Source organism: Ylistrum balloti, unplaced genomic scaffold (genome assembly GCF_031769215.1).
Source record: "Ylistrum balloti isolate Yb309-2 unplaced genomic scaffold, AGI_CSIRO_Ybal_v1 Utg369662, whole genome shotgun sequence".
Classification (NCBI taxonomy): domain Eukaryota; kingdom Metazoa; phylum Mollusca; class Bivalvia; order Pectinida; family Pectinidae; genus Ylistrum; species Ylistrum balloti.
The window spans coordinates 1,287,024-1,314,646 of NW_026781912.1; the positions used below are offsets into that span (position 1 = coordinate 1,287,024).

Consider the following 27,623-nt stretch of genomic DNA (forward strand, 5'->3'; position numbering starts at 1 on the left):
AAAATAGGAAAATAGGTAAATTTCAATATAGTGACTAGAGAGCACAATCTCATTAAAATTCAGGTCATCATTATACATATTTTTTTATTGAATTCACTTTGAAAATGACATAACCAATTATGTGATTAGGACTGAAATTAACGACGAGTGTTCAAAGAAGATTGTCCCTCCTTTCTTTAACAAATCTTACAGATACTGGCTAGACATAAACAAAATGTATAATGTAACAGTTATTTTCGGGATATGATATGTATGAGATAACCCAGACTTTAATCCTTGAATAACAACGAACACACTGAACATGTCAAATGATCGGTGAAGAAGTCAAATATTCATCAGATTGTTTACTGGTAAATAATGAATCTTGTTTTATTTACTAGCTGTACATGGAAACTTTCTAGATTTATTTTCATCCACACATGTACTGCTCATTTTCACCAATTGTATGATTCATAAATACTCCATTTATTAAAACATACATTTCAGCTAAACCATCAAACTTCAGCTCGAGTTTTTTTACCCAACAGGCAAAAGGTGAAACTCATGCCGTGTTAAAAGTTTCCCTAGATGATAGTAATTAATAAAGCAAACACATATCTACATTAATGTTCTGATTCACAAATAAAACCTCGTATTTCAACATCAGTTGGAATGTCAATAAATCAAAAGTAGGCTTCTTGTCACAAACACACTACAAAGTAGGCCTCTTGTCACACACACACACATTACAAAGTAGGTCTCTTGTCTCTCACTACAAAGTAGGTCTCTTGTCTCTCACTACAAAGTAGATCTCTTGTCACATATACACTACAAAGTAGGTCTCTTGTCACACACACACTACAAAGTAGGCCTCTTGTCACACACACACTACAAAGTAGGTCTCTTGTCACTTATATATATTACAAAGGAGGTCTCTTGTCACATATACATTACAAAGTAGGCCTCTTGTCACATAAACATCACAAAGTAGGCCTCTTGTCACATATAGATTACAGCGAAGGCCTCTTGTCACACACACACACTACAAAGTAGGTCTCTTGTCTCTCACTACAAAGTAGGTCTCTTGTCACATATACACTACAAAGTAGGTCTCTTGTCACACACACACTACAAAGTAGGCCTCTTGTCACACACACACTACAAAGTAGGTCTCTTGTCACTTATATATATTACAAAGGAGGTCTCTTGTCACATATACATTACAAAGTAGGCCTCTTGTCACATAAACATCACAAAGTAGGCCTCTTGTCACATAAACATCACAAAGTAGGCCTCTTGTCACATATAGATTACAGCGAAGGCCTCTTGTCACACACACACACTACAAAGTAGGTCTCTTGTCACATATACATTACAAAGTAGGCCTCTTGTCACATAGATTACAGAGTTGGCCTCTTGTCACACACTCACACCACAAAGTAGGTCTCTTGTCACATTTATATTACAAAGGAGGCCTCTTGTCACTTATACATTACAAAGTAGGCCTCTTGTCACACACACTTTAAAGTAAGCCTCTTGCTACACATACATTACAAAGTAGACTTCTTGTGAAATCAGTGTGAAATCTGATGTCTTGAAGTCTGCTATTGGAACAGTGTTACTTCAACAGAAATCATGGTAACTAGCTTGATAATAAAAATCAAAATTTTAGGTTACCAGCATTTAATTAAATATTTCAAAATTAAGTCCGTTTTATTGTTCAATTCAATGATTTTTCAATGAAACTTACATGTACAAGGATAGCACGTTCAGTTAGGTAGGTACATATTAGTACATTCAAGTGAAATATGCATTATTTCATGTCCAACCTGTTTAAGTGACTACCTCTGCAAAGAGGCCACCTGTGTAAGCAGACCACCTCTATTAAGAAGTTATCCGATTATATATTAACTATGATCACTTTTGTAACTTGAGTTATTTTACTTAATAGAACCTGTATTAAGAGACCACTTGTAAAAACAATCTACTTCAAAGACAAAAAAATGTCTCTGTAAATGGGGTTAGATAACAACAAAAATCACATGTATATAGCATAAAGTAACATCAACCCTGAAATACTTACCAAACAAAATTAAACGAGAAAAAAGACAAATTCAAAAATATATATAAACTTTTTTAGTGTTAAGTAGTCTAGAGTGCTTCCAGGAACAATTATCATTCAGCAGCCCAAAGCTATATAGATTTAAGTAAAATAAAATTACACAACAAGCAGTTTAATTAAAGAAACAGGATTAAAGTACAATCACATGTATATATATAGACCTAGATATAAATGGTGTATGTATAATAGTTTATGAAGGGATGATAAAAGATACGGAGCTTATCTTTTTGGCTAAATTTATAATTATCTTAATGATGATGATTATACTCCATCAACAATTAACAATGATTATACCATTGTAACAAACGGATCATTTTGACTTTTTTTCACAATTTGAGAGAGCTTCCTAGAAATCCCTTGGACTCCAATTCAATGATTATTCATCAACTAAAATCGAACTAAATTTCAACATAGTCTAGACACTTTTAGGATCCAGTATATCATTTCTGTGCAATAAATAACAATGATATTAACCATCTAATACAGTTACCTCATACCTGTGATTTTATTTACCTCACATCGTTACCTGTGATTTTATTTACCTCATATCTTTACCTGTGATTTTATTTACCTCATATCTTTACCTGTGGTTTTATTCACCTCATATCTTTACCTGTGATTCTATTCACCTCATACCTTTACCTGTGATTTTATTTACCTCATATCTTTACCTGTGATTTTATTCACCTCATATCTTTACCTGTGATTTTATTTACCTCATATCTTTACCTGTGATTTTATTCACCTCATATCTTTACCTGTGATTCTATTCACCTCATATCTTTACCTGTGATTCTATTCACCTCATATCTTTACCTGTGATTTTATTTACCTCACGTCTTTACCTGTGATTTTATTCACCTCACGTCTTTACCTGTGATTTTATTTACCTCATATCTTTACCTGTGATTTTATTTACCTCATATCTTTAACTGTGATTTTATTCTTTACCTGTGATTTTATTTACCTCACGTCTTTACCTGTGATTTTATTTACCTCATATCTTTAACTGTGATTTTATTTACCTCATATCTTTAACTGTGATTTTATTCAGTGTTATTTCATTGGCCATCAATGTCATTTTCAGAAGATGCTGAAGGTGACAGAAAATCAAGATTCCACCCCTGTCCCCAAATGACCTCTACTTAAGCTATGCATACAGTTATATATGAATTACATTTCAGAAAATCTGATAAAGACGAATGATTTCAAAGAACTGATATATCACAGTGTTCATATAACAAAACAAGTGTCCGAAGGGCCTTAACACTCACCTGGGTTACAATGTCGTTGTTCTTATTGTAACATGTCATAGAAATAACCTTGTTCATAAAGACAACTTGAACTACATTGTACATGTAATACAAATGTAAACTGTGTACAACATTAACTGCCATCCCATACTTACTGGAATTGAATGAAACTACACTCAAATTGTAATAATCCTATACAAACTCTTCTATTCATGAAGAGCGTTTAACAGACTCTATTATACATGAATCTGGATATTGAGACTTTTGAAATTTGAATCAATTTGACCTCTTTCGATCTCGCTCATCAACCTCTAGGGGTAAGTCATCAGGGTCAAGATTTGCATATCATCAAACTGCCATCCTCTAATAATAATTCTAACCAAGTCTGAACTACTTCAAATACAAAATAAATGAATTATACTCAAAAATGTCATTTTCACGTGAAATATACCATAAACTTTACCCCTCCTCCTAAGGGGGAAATGTGAAACCCTAGGGTCATGAAATTAACAATTTTGGTAATGCACCTTAAAACCCTTCCATCAATGAAGAGTATTGGATCCCATCACTTCGGTCTTGAGAAAAGGGTTTTTGAAATTTCAATCAATTTGACCCCTTTTTGGCCCACCCCTCAGGCCCCTGGGAAATGAGAACCATATGATTTACCATATTGATTTATTTTTGGCCACAGCAGGTTTCGGCAAAATTTCATTGAAATCAATGTAGAGGTTTCTCTTAAGTCAAAAATGTTCAAAGTTTATGACCCACACCTCAGGACAACAGACAAAAGGCTCGCATTCCATCACCGTGAAACATTGTGACAATCATGGAAACAAATATCACAGAAAATCTACGAAACCAGATGAATAAGAATGATCAGGTAATTTTGTGTGAAAAAAAGTGGACACCTATACAGCTAAAATATCAACCAAAAATGTAAATACAAAAAAAAGAAAAAAAAACATAAAAAGACTAAACTAATTTAACAAAATTAAAAATTCCTTGAAAATCAGGAAAAAAAACCAATTACTGCAGATCCTATTACTTCTATGGACATTTACCTTCAAAATAATGTTTTTACTAAAGATATTTATATTTTCATCACTAAAACATACTTTTTCAAAATTTTTACCAACCCCTCCCCCCCCCTTAAAAAATACATAGATAAAAATAAGAGGAAAAAAAAGACATTAAAGCAATAAGGGTTCCCTAATTTATATACATGTATGATTAAATAAATATAGATGAGAAACTTTCATATACAGACAGCAAAAGGTGAGCTTCCATGATATCATACTCAACAGAAATATATATGCTAACACCAAATCTTTATACAGCTTTAGTAAACACAGACCATATCTTATGTATAATGACTAACAATTTCCCTTAATGGCTCATCAGTGTACACAAGTTTCATAATAGTGACTACTGTAAATTACTTTATTCACAAGACAGCCAGTTGCTTCAAAGGGATTTCAAATAAACCACTGCTAGTATAGAGTTTCAGAGTTCTTCCATGATCAGAATGTAATCAACACCTAACTGTACACAGGGTTTGAAATACTGTCAAACACTCTTGATATTGAAGATTAAATTGTGCAGGTTATTTTTTCGTGTATAACACAGATTAGTCTATTAGTTATATACATATAATTATATTTGTAGATCGTATTTTATGTTACCATATCCATCATCACATCATATTTGTAGAAAGAATCAGATATTTTTTTTCATTATCAAAATCTGACCATAATAACAAAATAATGTAGTTATTTTCGATGTACTTCTGATATGGGAATTTCAGAAAAAAAAACCACATTAAAATAAAAGAATCAAATCATGATAATAAAACAAATTATGGGACTTGATGCACAGAAATATTCTCTTCTTCTGATAGCTATTGCAACAAATTATTTTAAGGGAGACAATGATTAGAAAATATACAGCAAAAAGTGAAATATAGCAAATTAATTTGTCTTCATTTCTCAACATGTTAATACCAAGTCAGTGATCAAACACGCATAAAATAGTAAACAATGGAATCAGTCAGAATCATCAACAGAATTAATAGCATTTTTTTTGGCATCGTAAAAATAACCAAAAATACAGACTTAGGTATGATTTTTGAAACTAGTTTTACATCTTACAGAGACATAAAGATGTCTATATTTAAAGATTCTGATTAATAAAGTTCACAAGGTATGATGAAAAAATCTGGAAATTTCATTAGAAAAAATTATAATCATTGAAAAAAGTATGTGTTTTTGAAAACATAAAATAAAAGGAACAATAAATAGCAGCTGTATTGGCTAAACTTATTTTGTAGACATTTCAATGTATGATACTAAAATATAAAAGATAAATTTTCTTCCGCTACAGAAATAAATAAAATAAATATATGCACATCATATTTTGATTGGTCCACAGTATGAGGTAATGGCAGCCATTTTAGAATCATTTGACTTCCATCCATCTGTTCATTCCTTCTGGATTCTCTGTCTGTGTACAGCTAAGGAAAGTTTGACAAACTTTATATACCTTGGAAAATTTGGACATGGATAAGGATTTGGAGAAACCCTTCAAACTAACGGGGTGTAAGTCATAAGCCTAATTTTGACCAATCACAACATCAGATTTTCAATCACAGTAAATATCTGAGTTGATAGAATTACTTTCTGTTGTTATGAATGACACAAAAATGTCCATTCATTCTTTATACCTACCATTAGTGTCAAAATAGATCCAAAAGTAAAAAAGATCAAATTGATAATGACAACAAAGAAAAAATCTCGAGATGACATGATAGGAGACAACAAAAGGATACATTGATGAACTAATGGCATGGAGCTGTAAGATAAGAAAAAACAAATACTATTTACTTTTGTTGACAAATCAATTGAAAGCTACATATGACATGAAAACGAAATTTGATCAATCACCAAGGACAACTTGAAGTAGATATAAGACAATGTAGCCTTAATTTTCACCAAGGACAATTGTGTTGAATTTTCATATATTTATCAAATCTAACGAATATAGAATTATATCTTTGGGAGTGAACATCTTTTTATTTGAAAAAAAGTTTATCTTTTCTCAATTCAAGCAATCCCATGTTTCAGTTTGATTATTAATAAAAAGTTTCACTAGAAGCATCCCTGTACTGTACCTGGTCTATAAGTTTGGACATTTTATCATTACTGGCTGTCTTTCCTTCCTCTGTATCCCGCCTAAAAAAAATACACAATGTTATAAAAATGTGGACTGATTTTTTCATTATTCATAAAGATAAGAATGATAATCTTGCAAATACTTAATATCATGAAAAGTTTTGACAGTAAGTAATACAACATTTATTGAAACACATGGAAAATTATTTTTCATAATATATTTTTTGTTTAGGAAGTGATCATCTGATTAATTCTGACATAAAAAAAATAGGCAAATATTTCACTGTGAAAGAGTGGATTTTCTGTGATTTTCAAAGAAGATTTATCTATGTTCAGGTTAACTACTCCTAAGAATTATATTTGAAAATCTTTTCACTTTTTTTTTCCTTTTCATGATTCTGAGGAAACTTTTTGTAATTACCGGTGCATGTCCTGTAAAAGTTCCATCTCAAAGTGTAGTCTAGCAAGTCTCTCTTGCTGTTCCCTGATATGATCCATCTTCTCAAATGTCATACTGCCACCTAAAATGTCAGAACACATCAACTTCTAAAACTTCCTATGGAAACACCTACTCTTAAAATACACTGTAAAAAATCAATTCCTAATATATCATACTCACACATCAACTTCTAAAATATATTATACTAACAAAACTCTGAAATTTGTTGCATCAAAACAACTCCCAAGATTTCATATCGACACATCAATTCCAAAAGTATCGTTATGACATCAAATTCTTATATGTCATAATGACATATAAACTGATAAATGTCATATTATTGATAGTCATACTGCTACCTTAAATCATGCTGGTACAAATAATGTTATATTAACAATTAAACAAGTTATACTAACAATTAAACAAGTTATACTAAAAATCAAACAAGTTATACTAACAATCAAACAAGTTATACTAACAATTAAACAAGTTATACTAACAATCAAACAAGTTATACTAACAATTAAACAAGTTATACTAACAATCAAACAAGTTATATAACAATCAAACATATTAAACAAGTTATACTAACAATTAAACAAGTTATACTAACAATTAAACAAGTTATACTAACAATCAAACAAGTTATACTAACAATTAAACAAGTTATACTAACAATCAAACAAGTTATACTAACAATTAAACAAGTTATACTAACAATCAAACAAGTTATACTAACAATTAAACAATGTCACACTATTACTGACACACAAATAATGTAACACTACCACTATATTGTGTCTTAACACCCAAATAACATCACACTGACATCCACATAATGTCATTTTGACACACAAAAAGGTGATATTGACACTGAAAATGATATAGTCAAAATGTCACCTAACTGATATTATACAGACTCCCAACTGGCGACTCAAACTGACAACAAACAAAGTCATTCTAACAGCTACTTTATAGTATCATAATGACCCCTACATAATGTAATATTGCACCTAAACAAAGCCATTATGACACAAAAAAGTCCAATGCTAAGTGGGAATACGTATTAATTGTACCAAAAGCTTGAAGTTTTCCCGAGTGGAAGTCTTCCAGCAGCTGAAGCAGACCCTGCTCCATGGTGCGTACATCAGCCACGTCCGTGAGGAAGGAATGCTCATTACATGGACGGCTGCTACCCACAACGGGCTTTTCTCCCTTTAATACTCCTATTTAGTGAAAAACATAAGATAAATATACAGGGTTGTTTTTTACCGTTTTAGTTCAAATCTTCTTTTCCATTCCCTTGAAATATTTAATTCAATTCATCATATCTGCTAGAATTCAACACATTATTGGAGTCAATATTGCAAGCACTGCACAATCAAAATTCAAATTTCTTAGTTTTTCAAAAAATTGCAATTTTATTGACATTTGATTGTGTGGATAGTCCCATAAACGTAGTAGTACTAATTCCAAAAGTCTGAGGACATTAAGAAAGAAATCATTGAAAATAAATCTCTCATGAAAATCAATGATTTTACAGTACAATCATTCATCCTGTAATATATCACTGTATTCTATAATCTTATTAATCAAAGTCATAACAAATACATCCAACTGTAAATTACCCTGTTTTGAAGCATTGCTCTCGGCACTAGGCTGAGTGCTGACAGGATAAGTTTCACTCTTCATCATCCGAGATGCCATGATGAGTTAGTATTTCCACTAATACAGTATCATTCTTTTACCTGCAAGAGTGAAAAATGTATAATAAACTATCTCTTTATAATTTGGCTTATAAAACAGTACAATATCATCCAAGTGGTGTGTTAAGTTAAGTCATGTAACATGGGATTATTGACCTACCATCATCCGATGATGGGCTGTTCAAATCACTTTTGGTTAATTGTCTGACCATAGTCCATCTATCATTAACCATTCTGATTATCACTATTTCTTGAGAATTACTGGTTGTTGAATGATCTTCAAATCACATACTTATCATCTTTGAAGTGGTCACAGAAACAAAATGACTGACAGGGGCCATCTTGGATTTAGGAGAGTTATTTTTGGTTACCACTACTTCTTGATTAGTGCTTGATGGACCATCCTGTGATTTCATATTTCGGTTACCGTTGGTCCCTAGCTGTGCACTTCCATTTTGGGACTGATCAGATAAAATATTATGGCCAATAAGGCAGTTGTCTAGAATCTTGAATCTTACAGTTCATATTTTTCTCTTAAGAAGTTCTGAATGGATCATTCTCAAATTTCATATTTTGGATCCCTTTGGCCCCTTGTTGTGCATCATCTATTTTAGGGTTGATTGAAAAAAGAGAATGAAAAACAAGCAATTATGTTGATCTTCACAGTCAGAGTTTGTTAATCCTATATCTGTCTTTGTTATTGATGTTATGGTTATTGTCAGAGCAACACATAACAAAGAAACAGAAAGAGGAAAGAGGAGAAATGATAGGGAAAGGTCCAACTTACAAAGAACTAGTAAAGATATACAATGGTGGGTGCCAGGATCCTTTTGAAATCTTTTGTTTATAATCATACAGTGATGTCGTAGTTCTAATGAATTGGTAACACAGATTCTTAACAAGTGTAATAGGAGTAGAAAATTGCAGTGACCATACTGAGACTTAAACATGGTACTTCCAAATTATAGACAGTGGTACTTTCAAACTATAGACAGAGGATATGATGAAGTTAGACAAAGGTCAAAGGTTCAAATCTTCATATTGGAAGAGAAATTAGACTTTTCCTATTTTCTACACAGTTGTTTTGGAGATTAGTTTAGTCCCACTTCAGTTAAAGGCATTACGATTTCTTAATCACAGTATTTTATTGGGATGGTCCATAACTTATATACTAGTATAAGATATAGTGCAATATTTATTGTTTCTCTGTATGGTATAAAATCAATGTTGTGATACCATGAATAAGTTAGAGTTCTAGTCTACTAACACAAGTTTCATCTGACTCCAGTCTTCATCTCTAAAGTCAGTAATCTGTACATCTGTGAACATTTCTTATTAGTATTTCTTGAGAAGTATTGGATAGATTATTATCAAAGTTTGTCTATAACTTTGACAATAGCAGTTTGTCATTGATGTATCTTGATAAGTTCTAAATGTGTCATTCTTAAATTTCCTATGTATTCTATTTTTTGTCCAAATTTGTGCATTGCCAGTTCTGGCATTATTGGGGAAACTATGTTGATAATGTCCTAAATGTCCTTTTTGTAACGGTGTCAGGAATTTTCATACTGAAGAATTTTCGTCCGAGGAGAATTTTCGTTCCTGGGAATTTTCATAGCACTATGGATATATTTAGGTAGGGTATCAACAACCAATTATAACACCCTCCACAGTGTTGATAATAAAAATTTGATGTTTTAGAAGTTTATACAATGGTTTGACTGGTTTTTACCCAAGAACTGGTATGCGTCTGTTGTTAGCCGACTGGCGTGTTGCCTCACACGTGTCACCAATGTTTTTTCAAACCATCTTTAATAATTAACTAAAACAACATCGTCTGCTGGAAGGTCTAAAAACCATATACACCTTATACACACAACATACACACCTTATACATACATAACCTATTCTATAGTACTACTATATAATAGTAGTACGAAAATTCTCAGGACGAAAATACCCGGAACGAAAATTCTTCAGTACAAAAATTCCCTCCATCTTTCTCAACATCGATTTCAGGCTGTTACATATTTCTATTTTGTTAAGCAATATCACATGAACTATTGACCTGTGTGACCTCACAACCAAATAATTTTGGTTGCTGTAACATGTCATGCTTCCAGAAAGAATAAATTGTGATTAAAACCATTCACTATAAAATATCATGAGTTAATGTACGGATATCCACCATTTTCGGATCATATGATTAAATTTTGTCCCCATCCAAATGTAATTCGTCTTCAAATTATGATTTGTGCAATAAAGGTGTACTTCTGGGTCACTGTAAGCGTGTCTTTGATATATTTATGCGACATCAGAAATGGAAGTACAGTCACATGTCTGATACATATGTCATTTCAGGCGAGCGAATTTTGGGTTTGTTTTAGAAAAAACACCGGTGTTTCATTGGTTCGTTTTTTTTTAAATAAATCTCATATCATAAACACGTTCAAATTCATCTATGTATTTGTTTGGCAACAATTCATCGACATAAAGTAGATATCGAGAAAGGATTTCAAGGGTTCTGAAACTAATGGTACAATAATCCAAGTCAAGTGCTGACTTATAGAAGTTATACTGGCACGTCTCTTCTTCGGGAATAACAGATCACGGTCGGATGAAACTCGGAGTAGCAGACCTCGTGTTCTTATCTTTCTAATGATATTATGGCTCTCGTAGTGATCGAGACAAACACATTTTCTGACGACCCACCTGTTTTAACGTATAAGAAGATCCAAGCAGCAGAAATCAGTGTTGACGGAAGTAATCAGGAAACGGAAGGGAGCTAACTCTGCGATTACATTGGGTATTGCTAAAAAGCGGATCATTCCGACCGCATTAAGTAGTAAAAACTGTATTTTTTATCAGTTGTGGCAAAAGAAATAAAATGTCTACATTTAAAAGTGAAATCGATGAATAAAATTTGTCGTATTTTGATAGTTCTCTGAATGCTTACTTAAATCCGACCTTGCCATATAACCAAAATACACAGGCCAGTTTTTTTCTGAAATTATTAACTTCTCAGTATTTTGCAATAACGAGTTACCCCCCTTTTGAATCCACTCTTCATAAATTACTTCAATCGATCAGGATGAAGATTTACGCCTTACTTATCGCTATTTGTGTTGTAAATTCTGTATTTACCGAGGTGAGTTATATTTACGCTCATTTCTTAAGTAGATATACTATATTTAGATCTGATGAAATGGCATTGTTTGCTTTAAAAAGTCAAATGGTTGCTTTTTGCAATGTAATTGAGACCGTTTCCGTCACGCCTAGCTACAAAATCTCCTGTATCACAATTCTGTATGTAAGAGCCCGTCTGTAGTTCAACTGCCACCTTAAACATATGCAATGCTGACTGATGACGGATTTACGTGAACTGACAAAGAATAGTGACGAGCATGGTTCAAGTTTAGCTTGGTTTAGAAGTTTTGATTACTGGTCACCTTCATAGCCTCAGCAGGTGGAAAAGTCCCTTTAGTCATATACAGTAGAGTATCCGACTGAAGACCGAAGGAACGCTACTTCGATACCCTGATTGGTTAGAGTATTTATCATTACTCCTTCTTATTACAAATTTGGTGCCGTGACCATGATCGAATGGTAGTGTGTTAGTGTGTGTGTATATGTATATGTGATGAGAAATTGTTACATGTTGGATCAGTTCCACCATTGGATAGCCTTAGCCAGCTAAATTTCTAAATTAGCAGTAACCATATATATAAGTATATATAGATAATAAAATTGGAAACCTGCTTGGTTTGAAGTGATCATAGTCTTCTCCTTACAGTTAGGTCTGATAATAGACCACCCTTACAGTTTGGTCTGATCAAAGATTACACCATGCAGTTAGGTCTGATTATAGACCACCCTTACAGTTTGGTCTGATCAAAGATTACACCATGCAGTTAGGTCTGATTATAGACCACCCTTACAGTTTGGTCTGATCAAAGATTACACCATGCAGTTAGGTCTGATTATAGACCACCCTTACAGTTTGGTCTGATCAAAGATTACACCATGCAGTTAGGTCTGATTATAGACCACCCTTACAGTTTGGTCTGATCAAAGATTACACCATGCAGTTAGGTCTGATTATAGACCACCCTTACAGTTTGGTCTGATCAAAGATTACACAATGCAGTTAGGTCTGATTATTACCTCCCCATACAGTTCTAATAGTGGAGGACCCAGGTTATTAACTTGTATGCAGTTATAAATTATGGTAATACTACATGATTGTTTACAGAAAGTGCCCACTGCTCAACCTACATTACAACAGACAAGCTTTGAGGACAAGAGATGCAAGTGTGTGTGTCCAAAACTCGTCTCCAATGTCACCAAAAATGAGCAGAGTGTTTACATCAAAGATATCCTTGATCCTGAAGATTGGTAAGCATGATTTTGTGTAAATGTTGTGTGTGATCCTGATGATTGGTAAATGTGTGTGTGTGAATGTTGTGTGTTTGTAAATGTTGTGTGTGATCCTGATGATTGGTAAACGTGTGTGTGTGTGTAAATATTGTGTGTTTGTAAATGTTGTGTGTGGTCCTGATGATTGGTAAACGTGTGTGTGTAAATGTTGTGTGTTGTCCAGATGATTGGTGAACGTGTGTGTGTGTAAATGTTGTGTGTTGTCCAGATGATTGGTAAACGTGTGTGTGTAAATGTTGTGTGTTGTCCAGATGATTGGTAAACGTGTGTGTGTAAATGTTGTGTGTGATCCTGATGATTGGTAAACGTGTGTGTGTAAATGTTGTGTGTGATCCTGATGATTGGTAAACGTGTGTGTGTAAATGTTGTGTGTGATCCTGATGATTGGTAAACGTGTGTGTGTAAATGTTGTGTGTGATCCTGATGATTGGTAAACGTGTGTGTGTAAATGTTGTGTGTGATCCTGATGATTGGTAAACGTGTGTGTGTAAATGTTGTGTGTGATCCTGTGTGTAAACGTGTGTGTGTAAATGTTGTGTGTTGTCCAGATGATTGGTAAACGTGTGTGTGTAAATGTTGTGTGTGATCCTGATGATTGGTAAACGTGTGTGTGTAAATGTTGTGTGTGATCCTGATGATTGGTAAACGTGTGTGTGTAAATGTTGTGTGTGATCCTGATGATTGGTAAACGTGTGTGTGTAAATGTTGTGTGTTGTCCAGATGATTGGTAAACGTGTGTGTGTAAATGTTGTGTGTGATCCTGATGATTGGTAAACGTGTGTGTGTAAATGTTGTGTGTGATGATGATTGGTAAACGTGTGTGTGTAAATGTTGTGTGTGATCCTGATGATTGGTAAACGTGTGTGTGTAAATGTTGTGTGTGATCCTGATGATTGGTAAACGTGTGTGTGTAAATGTTGTGTGTGATCCTGATGATTGGTAAACGTGTGTGTGTAAATGTTGTGTGTTGTCCAGATGATTGGTAAACGTGTGTGTAAATGTTGTGTGTTGTCCAGATGATTGGTAAACATGTGTGTGTGTGTGAATGTTGTGTGTTTGTAAATGTTGTGTGTGGTCCTGATGATTGGTAAACATATTTGTAAATGTTACATGTCTTATATAAGATAATCGCTTGGTATATTTATAAACCATTTACAGTCATGCAGTTTGTATGACATTTCACTGATATACAATGTACAAGTGTATATGAAAAAAATTATATTAATTTGTATGAAAATGTAGTTTCTTATTCCTCTGCTACTCACTTACTCTTACTTAAACCTGCAAACACTAAAATTAACTTATAGTTGTCATGATTAACTCATTAGAAGAGAATTTATTTTTTTTATTTTGGCTGAAAGTTTTTTGTTGGAATCTTTGAAAATGGTAGTAATTTTTTATTTCATTTTTCAGTAAATGCAAGCATGTGGTGACCAATGCTACAGATGAACTGTGTGTACAGTGTGAATGTAAATATGAGGAACGTAACACAACCACCATCAAGGTACGTGTATAACGGGATTTCTGTCTTCTTCACATGTCAAGTATTGGTGTCAGTAGGGATTCACTGGAGTGATTTGGGTATAGTGATGTTGCACTTAGTCCTGTAACATGGATTGCAAGCTGCTACACATTCTAATTAAGTTTCTGTAGACACTAACTATCTGATGTCACATCACCGATAAACATTAGTAATAGCATTATTGATATTTATATAGCAATGACCTTGTGACTGAAATAAGCATAGCATTGGCTACAGATAAGCTTGTCACAGCCAACTGTACTTAACGAAAGGGGCAATGAATTGTGTGATAACCAGAATCATAGTGAACCTTATGTATGAAGAAACAGGCACATGGACTGGAATAAATCAATTATCTATTGCCAAATAAAAGTATTTTCTGTTTTTCTTCTATTGAATTAGACCCTCAGTAAAGGCTAGAAAACTGCAAATTTTAACATAAATTTTCAATAAATATCTTTGAGGATTTGGAGTTTCTGTTGTTGAATCCATATATGAATGTAATTGTTTTGAATAGGTGGTGGTGATTTTCATCATCTGTGTGGTGTCACTGCTGTTTGTTTACATGCTGTTCCTTCTGTGTCTGGATCCACTGATCGCACGACGGCCAACACAGTACCAACAACAGACAAATGAGGAGGTGAATTTGGTACTGTGTGCGGGTGTGGTAGCCTGCTTACTTACTTACACCCCTGTCACCATATCCTCTATCTGTTTTTAATGTTGTCAACAATCAATGTAAATTTTATTGTATAAATTATATAGATTATTTTAATATTTAAATATTCAGGAAATTTATGAATCTATATTTGTGTAGTTCTGATCTTCATCCCTAAGTATTGAATAGATTTTCATACAACACAAACCTAGGAGAAAATTTGTATGTGATGTTTTGATGACTTCACTGTCATCAGTCAAATGACTGTGTACTGAGGTTTAAATTTGGTTAAAAGGTCTGGACTTTTTCACTGTTATGATCCTACTTACACTAAGGTAGTCTATTGGCAGCAGTGGAGGATATGGTGACACTACACATTTCTCTCATTACTAACATTTTTAATTTGCCCTTTTACTGTAAATAACTAATATTTCCTATAACATTTGTTTTTGCAATACATTAAACAAATCAACAAATTTGTATTCTGATATGATTCATCATAAAGACAAGGACCAGTTGATTTTGAAAGCATAATTCAAATTATTGAAATTGTAAATTCAAAATAGTAAATTCAGTGAGTAAGAAAATTAAAGTGATTTACAGTAAGCTGGTGTATGGTTTATAGTAAAAAAACTGGATAATAGTTAATAGATTTTGTACCATCTATTACAAACCATACAGTACACATTGTGACAACACCCATATTTTCTAATGATGTTCCATGTAACAACACATCCATGTTAACATGATGAGTACCATATACACTGCAATGTGACATAAATACATTTGGAACACCTCAACCCTATTCTGGTTTCCTGAGGTATTCCGGATGAATATGAATGTTCTCAAGCTATACATTGTACATATGTATTGAATGATATACCTTCTATATATTTCACTCACTGAAATAGAGAAAGCTGTTTCTGTTAATATGAAAATTTTCAGATACTGTTTTCCAAAATGCATTATAACTAATAGTGTTAGAGGGGGATTTTCAGAATAAGAACACGTAAGTACTCATTTGGTTGTGGGTTCATGGGCTTTTCAACAGCTAGGGCCATGTACATGTAGTAGTTGGTGGCCACCTCACTGAACAACATACATGAGGCCCATCACATGCAATCCATAATCAGTGTCTTTACAGTATGGAGTGGCCATTTCTCAACCTCCTAAGAAACACAAACCGCTACAGTTAGGGAGTATCTACCACACACCTCGGCCATTTCTCAACCTCCTAAGAAACACAAACCGCTACAGTTAAGGAGTATTTACCACACACCTCGGCCATTTCTCAACCTCCTAAGAAACACAAACCGCTACAGTTAGGGAGTATTTACCACACACCTCGGCCATTTCTCAACCTCCTAAGAAACACAAACCGGTACAGTTAGGGAGTATTTACCACACACCTCGGCCATTTCTCAACCTCCTAAGAAACACAAACCGGTACAGTTAGGGAGTATTTACCACACACCTCGGCCATTTCTCAACCTCCTAAGAAACACAAACCGGTACAGTTAGGGAGTATTTACCACACACCTCGGCCATTTCTCAACCTCCTAAGAAACACAAACCGGTACAGTTAGGGAGTATTTACCACACACCTCGGCCATTTCTCAACCTCCTAAGAAACACAAACCGGTACAGTTAGGGAGTATTTACCACACACCTCGGCCATTTCTCAACCTCCTAAGAAACACAAACCGGTACAGTTAGGGAGTATTTACCACACACCTCGGATGTTCTTCTGAGGTTGCTCTTTAGACTTTTGGGCTTAATACACATGTAGCTTTCCTCTTTAAATTCCCTAAAACACAAAACTAATTTTAAGTGTGTTTGTGTGATTTCATTTCACTTCTAATTCTGCTGTGTGATTTATAATTTTCAGTAATATTAGCCCATGCCATAATCAGGTTTCATAAATGAATTTAATTTAATTTAAAATGTTATGATTTTAACAACACAACCAATTGTCATGGGCTCATTTTGGGTAAACTATGGTGATCGAAGATACTCACATTCATATCTAAACATTGTGGCGAGACTTGAGTTTGCTGGTAAAATTTGCTCTGATATTAATGGTGCTGGTGTTGTGAATTTTTCTAATAGAATTGGAAAATAAATAACATTACAAAAAACATGATTTACCTCTGTAATATCTTAGAAATTAAAAGAATCTATTGATACTTTTGCATAATTACAAGATTCTTTTCTACTTTCACTTTAGAGGTAGGATTTACTAACTTTCACTCTAGAGGTAGGATGTACTAATTATGCTGTAGCACCTATATTTCAAATACATCTATTAAATATAGGGGAATTACCATGCACTTTCCACTTTCACTTTAGGTTTATTATATCATTATACAAACATAGTGATCACAGGTTAAAGTTGAAAGCAAACATTTAATCATCTATTAACATGATTCTGATAGTCTATGACTTTTAGTTTCAACCTTGAATTGTATTGAATTTGATCATTCAGACATCAGTATGAAACTGAACTTGTATCACCTTACATTGTTCCATGTTTTGTGGGTAAAATACCGGTAAATGAATAATACAGATGTACCTATGTACATTAACTTTTAGAAAGTGAAAGTAGAAATATATGTATCTTGCAACCAATATGACTTATTACATTAACTCGATGTACATATATCAAAACATATATATAGCTATATATTCATGAAAACTGTGATTGTTGTTATCCCTTATACTGCCTCATTTATCATCTCTATTTACAATTAGTATCATATTAGACTACTACTGGTGTATGGGAACTAAATGATTTGCCTAGTTACTGCCATATACTACTAACTAGGTTCATTTGGAATAAAGAAAATGAACATAAATAGGTTCCTCTGTGTATGTGAAATATTTCAATATGATTAGAATAATCTGGATTTTTCCCCCATTACAATGTGATAACCACTATCTTTGAACAGAAATATGGCCGTGAAAATAATGTGTTAGCTTATATTGATTTTGTTTTTTTAAGGAAATTATTATTTTTATTTCATTGTGGAGATCTTACTAAAATGGATAGATATTTAGCATTTGACTTTTGATCCTAATAAATTTTCTAAAAAGAAAGGCTGTGGTGGTAGCATTACTATGTATTCTATGGGTTCTGAACAAAATAACATTATTCTGACTGGGCTCTTTCGTAGGATGACCACTCTGTGTCTCAGATGTCCAGTCGTCCAGAAATGACAAGACAAAGATCAATTATAAACCGTGTGACGGATGAACAGAAGAAGTGGAAGGGAACCGTACAGGAGCAGAGGAAGACAATCTACGACCGACACGCCCTCCTCAACTAAAACATACTCCTTAAGTCATGATGGTAGCATATGTTGAAATGGAGAAAAATGATACATTAAGATCTCAATATGATAAATATGGTATTTGCTTCATGTTTACAACAGGTATCTTGGCCTGCCTACTGTGACTTGATTAATCAAAGAAATAGCCAATGTATTGTACTATGTTACCATTTGGTTATTGGTAGTATGTACATGATGTTATAGATATATTTCCAATGTTGGTTTTTAAAGAAAATTAAGGCATCATTGAGACCATGTAAAATGTAGATGGAGGAAATGTTTTAAAAAAAAGTATACTGTTAAATATTTACAAAGTTCTTAATGGGAATGAGATTTCTATGGTAGTTTGTAAACATGCACAAGTCATTATAACATTTTACTACAAAAAGTTGTAACAACAAATACCTTGGTACATGTTATTACTGTTCCTTTACAGGTCAGGGTTATTATCATAGTAAGGAATCAAACAGAATTTCTTACACATTGAGATTTGTGTCATACATAAAAGATTAGCAATCTGTTAGTGAATCATTTCTTTATAGTTCAGTTAGAAAGTGCTTTTAACTAACCTGTTTATAACAGTCACCTGTGTAAACCTTGGTGATCTTTATAGTTCAGTCAGAAAGTGCTTTTAACTAACCTGTTTATAACAGTCACTTGTGTAAACCTTGGTGATCTTTATAGTTCAGTTAGAAAGTGCTTTTAACTAACCTGTTTATAATAGTTACTTGTGTAAACCTTGGTGATCTTTATAGTTCAGTTAGAAAGTGCTTTTAACTAACCTGTTTATAACAGTTACTTGTGTAAACCTTGGTGATCTTTATAGTTCAGTCAGAAAGTGCTTTTAACTAATCTGTTTACAACAGTCACTTGTGTAAACCTTGGTGATCTTTATATGCAGGTGTCATTTTTAAATGGATGACTTTTATACAATGGCTAAGGTATGAAATATGAACGGACAAGTATTGGACAAACTGCCTACCTGTGAATTTTGCAATAATACAGAGTGAACGGGTTCTGGTGTATGTAATTCATTGGTGAACTTTATAGACATGTCATGGCTTTACAAGAAGGATTTGATACAAACAAGAAGCAAATGATGGGTAATACAGGGGTTAGAATTAACTCACTGATGTATTTATTTGACAGGGGATTTATGTATGATCACCACTGTAGATTAATACACTGTATGTTCTAATAACTGATGTCAATACCAGATATATGTTAAGTGTGATAGTATTAGGGATGTTAGTTTTCAAAAACTTATTGTCTAGTTGTGAAGTGGAAATAAGGACATATGTGTACCTGAAAATAACTCTTAGTGTGCATTCATGTGATATTGTTCAGTTGTGTAGGTAATGGCTCTACCGTGATGTGAGGCTTTTTTTTTAAATCGGGGGAAATTACCCTTTGATAGCATGTTGTAAAATTGTATCCTTTAGGTGGAAATATCTGGAGTGTCAAAGCTGAATTTCTGCTAGGAAATATTCTGGAATTATTTATCACAAAGATTATCCCCCAACAGAAAACATAACCAAATTTGTTTCCCTTTACACCACCTTAAGTTAAGATATAGATAAAAATTAATTTTTTGAAACAAAAAAAATTACAATAAAAAAAAAATCTGATCAAAACACATGCTTGATATAGCAGTTGATTAACAAGGCTCAGCTTTTGTAGAGTCAGTTTAATTGGGTGTACAGTACTTTGTGTGTATATTTCAATATACATAGAAACTGCCAAAGAATTGTTTTGTTGTAAATAGATTGTTGTATGAGAAATATTGTTATAACCAAAATATCAGACTGGTCAGCTGTCTTCCTGATCACCTGAAATCAATTTCTTTTGTTGATTCTCATAAGATATTCCATTTTTTATGATCATCATAAACAGACCTCTGTCTGTAGATTCAGTTCAGAGGTGTTGATAGTGTTGTATTTTCACAAGACAATGATAACTTTCAATGTTTAAGATCTTTGCTGTGAAACTTTGTTATTAAGAGTGAAGCTTGAGGAGATTAATACTATGTACAATAGAACTTTATGTATCAGAAATGATATAAACCCCAAAATACTCTCTGGACATGACAGAGGGTATACGACTATTCCATCATGGTGGGAAAAGTTGATAAAATTAATGAGTACATCGTAGACCACTTTTTGGTTAACCAGTTTATGTGGTTCAGGTGAAACAGAATTATTCCGTGATGTAATAACCCAGTTTATACTTGGTGTAGAAAGTGTGTACTTTAAGGTTTTCTAGATGAAAAGAAGCAATGTTGACCTGTACCCTTTGTCATGTTGAAAATCAGCTATAAAATGTATTTAGTCAGTTGACTAGGTATGATAGGTCTCCTTGGACAGCACATGCTGTATAATCAGCAGGTCAACTGTGATCCTGGTCTGTGCTTGTCTTTTTTCCCTCAGGTTCATCTTTTCCAACCATTTCAACTGCTTACATGAAAGCAAATGCAGTTTCTGGACTACTGAGTGAGGATGGTATTTCCTTTGCCGTGTATGTATGTGTGTATGTGTTTGTGATTGTGTGTGTGTGCGTGTGTGTGTGTGTGCGTGTGCGTGCTTGTGTGTATTACATTTTGATTTTGTTTACAATTATACTGACAGGTAGTTTAAGAGTGGTGCGCAACCCTTTAAGAATGCCATTAAGAACAAATTTACTTTTCATTATCTTTGTTGAACTCCGACATTCTGTTTTAGCATAATTGAATATCATCTTCACACCATATATATGACTGGTCATATGAATCATATGGCATCTCTTCCCTGAAAAAGCAGAAAAAAGTTTGAAATTTTGTACTTATAATGAAGCACTACAAAAATACAAAGACACTGAAATCCATTGATGAAGAAGCCATAACAGTTAATGTGTGTTTCTGTTGTGTCATTTTTAAGAATCTCTGTCGTGGCTGTCAATGAGAGAAGAAAAACATTTACAATTGATTTCTGAAAGTATTTGAACATTTCAAGTTTTGGTTTATAAATAGATAATTTCTGTGGTGGGTTGGAACTTTCACTGTGAATGTCTCGCTTGCTAATCACCAAGATGTCTAAAATTTGGTACCTCAATTTGATATGAAAAGGCCTAGGATTATCCATCTGTCTGTCTTGGGTATTATCAAGGTAAAAGAGAGAGCAGCAACTCCTGATGTCAGGTTTGGAAAACGTCTGACTGCAGACATGTTCCAGCCTCCTAGGCAGGCCATCAACAGGACACAGTTTATTGATGTGACCGTTACATTTTGAAGCTGAATAACGGTAGATGTTAAGTAACTAACACAATGGAAAGTATAATAATATTACCCAGGAAGTGAAAGGAACAGCAAGGCATCCAAATGATTATTGGTCAAAGTAAAACAAAGATTGTCAAAATAATTGGGTAGATAAAGTTTAAGTCTTGAGTATTGTAAAGTGCTGGACGAAAATGAGTTATCAATTTAAGTGATGATACAACAGATCCTCGTAATTTATTTGAATTCTATCTGTGATATTTATGTTTTTTTGTTTGTGGTCACGTATATATTTACTTTTATATTCACATTTGTTTGCCCAAAAAACTGTAGGTCAATCTTTTCTGGTAAATCAGGTTTGAAAAATGTATTGGAATTATTCATTTTGAACAGATGTACAATCAATAACATCTCGATATTTTTACATGAAGTTTATAACTCTGTACACAATAATTTATTAAGTAATCAGTAGGATCTTTTCACACTTTAAGCTGCAAACTGCAGTTTGAATCAGGTTGCGGAAATAACCGATTAAAAAAAGAGCAAGCAAATCCTGTCTGCCTTTCAATGTGAAAATATTTGACTCCTTGATTTACATTACATTGTGCTCTTTCCAAATTGTTGTGTCTATGTATGAGTTATTTTATAAATGACCACCATTGTATGTTGGTATTTTTATTTACATACAATTGTGTTGTTGTTCATGCAATTTTTGCCTCCCATTTAATTTCTCCAGAAGTTTAAACTGATTCACTCTTTCCCTTTTACTCAAAATTCATGAAAAGACTTTCTATAAAGTATAAATACAATTAAACATGATAGCTTTATATCAATTTTTTTCACTAAAAAGATAAACAAAAAAAGGAAAAAATATAAACCTTGGGTTTATGGATTACAATAAATCGTTTTTTCCCAGTTTAGTGAGAGTTGAAGATTAAGATCTGTCCTACATCATATTTACTGTATGTGAAGTCCTACATCATATTTACTGTATGTGAAGTCCTACATCATATTTACTGTATGTGAAGTCCTACATCATATTTACTGTATGTGAAGTCCTACATCATATTTACTGTATGTGAAGTCCTACATCATATTTACTGTATGTGAAGTCCTACATCATATTTACTGTATGTGAAGTCCTACATCATATTTACTGTATGTGAAGTGTGGATGTGTATTATTGAGGAGTGAGGAGGTGTTTTACATGTTTCTTTACTTTGCATTCCAAGAAAACTCAAACAAATTGATAAAAATTGCATTTAAAAAGTTATTCAAGTTGCAAAAAAAATTAACGGAAATGTTCACTGACAAAAAATAATAAGAAGAGGAAAAGCAGATTTTTCAATAAGAAATTATAATTATTTTGTGTCTGGAGTTGTCTTTTGATAAAAAAATGAAATATGATTTATAAAGAAATCTGATGTGTCTGCACGATTATCTTTTGATTATTAGAGGCAGGGATGGTCACTGGTAAATAAGTATTGTCAGGATAATAGATTTGTGGAGATCAGTCCCATTGTGTAACATGTTACGGTTTTATTTCAGTGATTTCTAGATTGAACAGGAAAAAATGTTGTGATAATGATGTGTCTACAGATATACATAATAAAATATATTGTAGGAAAAAAATGATGAAATCTTGTATTTTTGTTCTTTTGTGATCATATTAAATTCTTCAGTTAAGTACTTCATATGACCAATATAATGATTGGGGGAAACATATGTATCAATGACATGTCATGTTTACCTTTCATTATCATACTGATTACAGATGAGTCAATCGTCATTTTAGGAGCATCCGGGTACATATATATATATATGTGTGAACCAAGTTCTCTCGGGTGAAACAGACATCATATCCGTCTCGAATGACCTAACGAGTAACTCAGGAATGATTGTACTAATGTCTGACACCAATATTCCATGTAACAAGTCATTGTACAGTTTACTGATGTCTGACATATTCCATGTAACAAGTCATTGTACAGTTTACTAATGTCTGACATATTCCATGTAACAAGTCATTGTACAGTTTACTAATGTCTGACACGAATATTCCATGTAACAAGTCATTGTACAGTTTACTGATGTCTGACATATTCCATGTAACAAGTCATTGTACAGTTTACTAATGTCTGACATATTCCATGTAACAAGTCATTGTACAGTTTACTAATGTCTGACACGAATATTCCATGTAACAAGTCATTGTACAGTTTACTGATGTCTGACACCAATATTCCATGTAACAAGTCATTGTACAGTTTACTGATGTCTGACACCAATATTCCATGTAACAAGTCATTGTACAGTTTACTGATGTCTGACACCAATATTCCATGTAACAAGTCATTGTACAGTTTACTGATGTCTGACACCAATATTCCATGTAACAAGTCATTGTACAGTTTACTGATGTCTGACACCAATATTCCATGTAACAAGTCATTGTACAGTTTACTGATGTCTGACACCAATATTCCATGTAACAAGTCATTGTACAGTTTACTGATGTCTGACACCAATATTCCATGTAACAAGTCATTGTACAGTTTACTGATGTCTGACACCAATATTCCATGTAACAAGTCATTGTACAGTTTACTGATGTCTGACACCAATATTCCATGTAACAAGTCATTGTACAGTTTACTGATGTCTGACACCAATATTCCATGTAACAAGTCATTGTACAGTTTACTAATGTCTGACATATTCCATGTAACAAGTCATTGTACAGTTTACTAATGTCTGACACGAATATTCCATGTAACAAGTCGTTGTACAGCAGTGTGATTAAACACATATCATAATAAAAGGGGAGATAATTCTTTAAGATGTTTAATTACCTAATGAGTGATCATTTGTAGCTTAAATTTGTCTTTGTTGGTCCTCCTTCCTCTGTAACCTAGACAAATGGATATGTATGACATCCAACCAGAACAATGATAATGCACCTGTGTTTCACCTAGGCAACTAGTGTTTAATTCCTCAATCAACAGTGAAATGGTCACCCCGTTGCTCCCCAGACAAAAGGGTACCAACTGATAGGTTTAACTTTCATTTATTCTATACTTAATCTCATTTCAACACTTATAGATGTTTCATATGAAATGGAGTGAAAAGTGATATTTCCACCAGGCTGTTAACACCATCAGCATCATGAAGATGTAAATATAAAAGAAAATGACAAAAACGAAATAATAAAAAACACCAAAACATTGAGGGATTTAGCATCAGATTTCTTCATTTCAATTCAGTAAACATTCCTAACAGTTGTCACAGTTAATGATGAAGACAGAGTAAATAGGGTTGTATTCATTGCACCATCAATCTGTTTCAAAGCAATTAACCTGAATGAAAAATATAAAGTGTGATACCAAATCTCTTACCAACATTCCTTATTTTAATAAAGCATACATTTTTTTCTTTTATAGCATTAATGAAAATTAGAAAGTGGTTTTGTATGTACAAAATGCTTTCAAAAGAAAAATAATTTTTAAATTTTTGACTCCTCTGTCAAAATATAGTGTGCATTTTGATTGATTTTAAGGTTATATAAGGTAAGAAAATTCCTTAATTTTTGGTACCTTGCTCAAATTATTTCTTGGGAGGCAAATGTTATTTTATTAAAAAACATTTTTCTTAGCATTATTATTCTTAATTAATGGATGTGCATGAATGACAATCTAACATTAAACAGGTGGATTAATCTGCTTAACCAAATGATAGATATCAGATATACTGCAGTGTTAAACAGAGACATTAATACCAGTACCATATCAGTCCAGCAAATAGTGTCATGATTGTACAATAAGCCAGGGGCAGTAAATAACCTCTAAATTAACATCAGAGGTCCCAGAGAAAGCCCAGTCAATCAATATGTGTGGGATTATTACCAGGTCTGGGCTTATTGCCTGGACTGGGCTTATTGCCAGAAAACCACTAATAACCTCATCCATATCTATTACAAGTTAGTAGGAATGCTAACAAATGTTGTATCATGGCCCTGTCTAATAAGCCCATCTCACTGTCCTCTGAGCTTATTGTAGGATAAAAGTGGTTTGAAATAGTTTATCCTAGACATAAAGTCAACAAAATCGGATGTTAATATTCTTCACTTTTTTTGGATTTGTTTGTTTATGTGTTTTATAACTCCTTTATGACACGTGATGCTTGGAGGATGATTGATGGTAGGTAAAACGAGGTTTTACTATATAAAACATAGAACCTTAATGAATTGGAATATAGTGATAAAGTACTTCGCAATCTTGTAAATGAAATGTAAAAGATTTGAAATATCAATAAAGTAAACAAATGTTAATATAATTTAAGTAAAGAGCAAGTTAACTTTATAAAATATGTTTAAGAAATATCAAATGTTCAAATATTTGAATACATAATTTTGAAGGAACAATCTTTGAGTAGTTGCCACCTCTCTTAATTCTCATTTTGTTGGCCTCTTTAGAAAGTGAATTTTATACCTTGATATATCAGTAAAGTAATATGAATTGTGCTGACCTATAGCCGATCAATCACAGACAGTTGTATTTTAAAAGACAACTTTCAACTTCAGCAAAGGATAAATAGAATTGTGAGACATTTTACTCAGTGTTGCAGTATAGAATGATAGACAGACTGACAAAAAACATGCACCAAAGCCCTCTGTCAAATTTGTAGAATTACTAGTTAGAATTGTTGTATTAAATTTGAATTTCGTTTTTCCTAACTTGAAATAAGGACATTGAAAATTTGGCTTTATTTTTTACCAAATCTTTGATTCCGTGAAGTAAGGGTATATTATACCTGAATGAATTTGTATCAGGCAAAAACAGATTTCATAATCTTCATATAAAGTTTAATATGTTCAATTTCAGAAAAAAAATTATCAATACAAGTTTGGTTTACTTATTTTACTGAGATGAAGATTAAAAACTTAATATCAAAGTGGCTATAGAAGAATAGAATCCATCAAATTTTTGAGCTTAAAGCAATGACAAAATACTGGCACAGCTACCATACCAACATCACACATGGATATTTACCATATAGGGAAAATTACATCCACAACTACGGTAACTCAAACCAACAGGGACACTTACATCCACAACTATGGTAACTCAAACCAACAGGGACACTCACATCCACAACTATGCTAACTCAAACCAACAGGGACACTCACATCCACAACTATGCTAACTCAAACCAACAGGGACACTTACATCCACAACTACAGTAACTCCTACCAACAGGGACACTTACATCCATTACTATGGTTACTCCTACCAACTGGGACACTTACATCCATTACAATGGTTGCTCCTACCAACAGGGACACTTACATCCATTACTATGGTTACTCCTACCAACTGGGACACTTACATCCATTACAATGGTTACTCCTACCAACAGGGACATGCATCATCATTCACTATGGCATTTTACACCGAGAGGAACACCTACATCCATTACTACAGTAATCATAGCAACAGGGAAACATCCATTACTACAGTCATCATAGCAACAGGGACACATCCATTACTACAGTAATCATAGCAACAGGGACACATTCATAACTACAGTAATCATAGCAGCAGGGACACATCCATTACTACAGTTACCATAGCAACAGGGACACATCCATTACTACAGTAACCATAGCAACAGGGATACATCCATTACTAAGGTAACCATGGCAACAGGCACAAATCCATTACTACAGTTTCCATAGCAACAGGGACACATCCATTACTACAGTAAC

General features: G+C 33.2%; 2 protein-coding genes across 3 annotated transcripts; one reads left to right on the forward strand and one right to left on the reverse strand.

Moving 5' to 3' along the window:
- Nucleotides 1–5,730: 5,730 nt before the first annotated feature.
- LOC132559530 (coiled-coil domain-containing protein 28A-like) lies at nt 5,731–8,667 on the reverse strand. The gene is made up of 6 exons (XM_060224160.1): nt 8,589–8,667; nt 8,037–8,183; nt 6,943–7,042; nt 6,521–6,581; nt 6,179–6,201; nt 5,731–5,853 (listed from the first exon to the last, which is right to left on the reverse strand). The coding sequence occupies exons 1-6, from the start codon at nt 8,665–8,667 to the stop codon at nt 5,832–5,834; spliced, it is 432 nt and encodes a 143-aa protein (XP_060080143.1). The 3' UTR covers nt 5,731–5,831.
- A 3,074-nt stretch (nt 8,668–11,741) lies between these two features.
- LOC132559126 (proton-transporting V-type ATPase complex assembly regulator TMEM9-like) lies at nt 11,742–22,916 on the forward strand. 2 transcript variants are annotated; one of them, XM_060223736.1, is made up of 5 exons: nt 11,742–11,814; nt 12,919–13,061; nt 14,517–14,607; nt 15,143–15,274; nt 18,457–22,916. In XM_060223736.1, the coding sequence occupies exons 1-5, from the start codon at nt 11,758–11,760 to the stop codon at nt 18,607–18,609; spliced, it is 576 nt and encodes a 191-aa protein (XP_060079719.1). In that variant the 5' UTR covers nt 11,742–11,757; the 3' UTR covers nt 18,610–22,916. The 2 variants fall into 2 exon arrangements, with proteins under 2 accessions (XP_060079719.1, XP_060079728.1); XM_060223745.1 differs by having other exon boundaries at nt 15,143–15,265.
- The last annotated feature ends 4,707 nt before the right edge of the window (nt 22,917–27,623 follow it).

Excerpts from the sequence above, each read along its gene's own strand:
- LOC132559530 (XM_060224160.1), bottom strand. The coding sequence starts at position 8,667 with ATGGCATCTCGGATGATGAAGAGTGAAACTTATCCTGTCAGCACTCAG. Across the intron at positions 8,184-8,588 it reads GAGCAATGCTTCAAAACAGG|TATTAAAGGGAGAAAAGCCC; the intron begins GTAATTTACAGT and ends ACTAAATAGGAG. Across the intron at positions 6,202-6,520 it reads TGTCCAAACTTATAGACCAG|CTCCATGCCATTAGTTCATC; the intron begins GTACAGTACAGG and ends CTTATCTTACAG.
- LOC132559126 (XM_060223736.1), top strand. The coding sequence starts at position 11,758 with ATGAAGATTTACGCCTTACTTATCGCTATTTGTGTTGTAAATTCTGTA. Across the intron at positions 14,608-15,142 it reads GTAACACAACCACCATCAAG|GTGGTGGTGATTTTCATCAT; the intron begins GTACGTGTATAA and ends TGTTTTGAATAG. Across the intron at positions 15,275-18,456 it reads CAAATGAGGAGGTGAATTTG|GATGACCACTCTGTGTCTCA; the intron begins GTACTGTGTGCG and ends GCTCTTTCGTAG.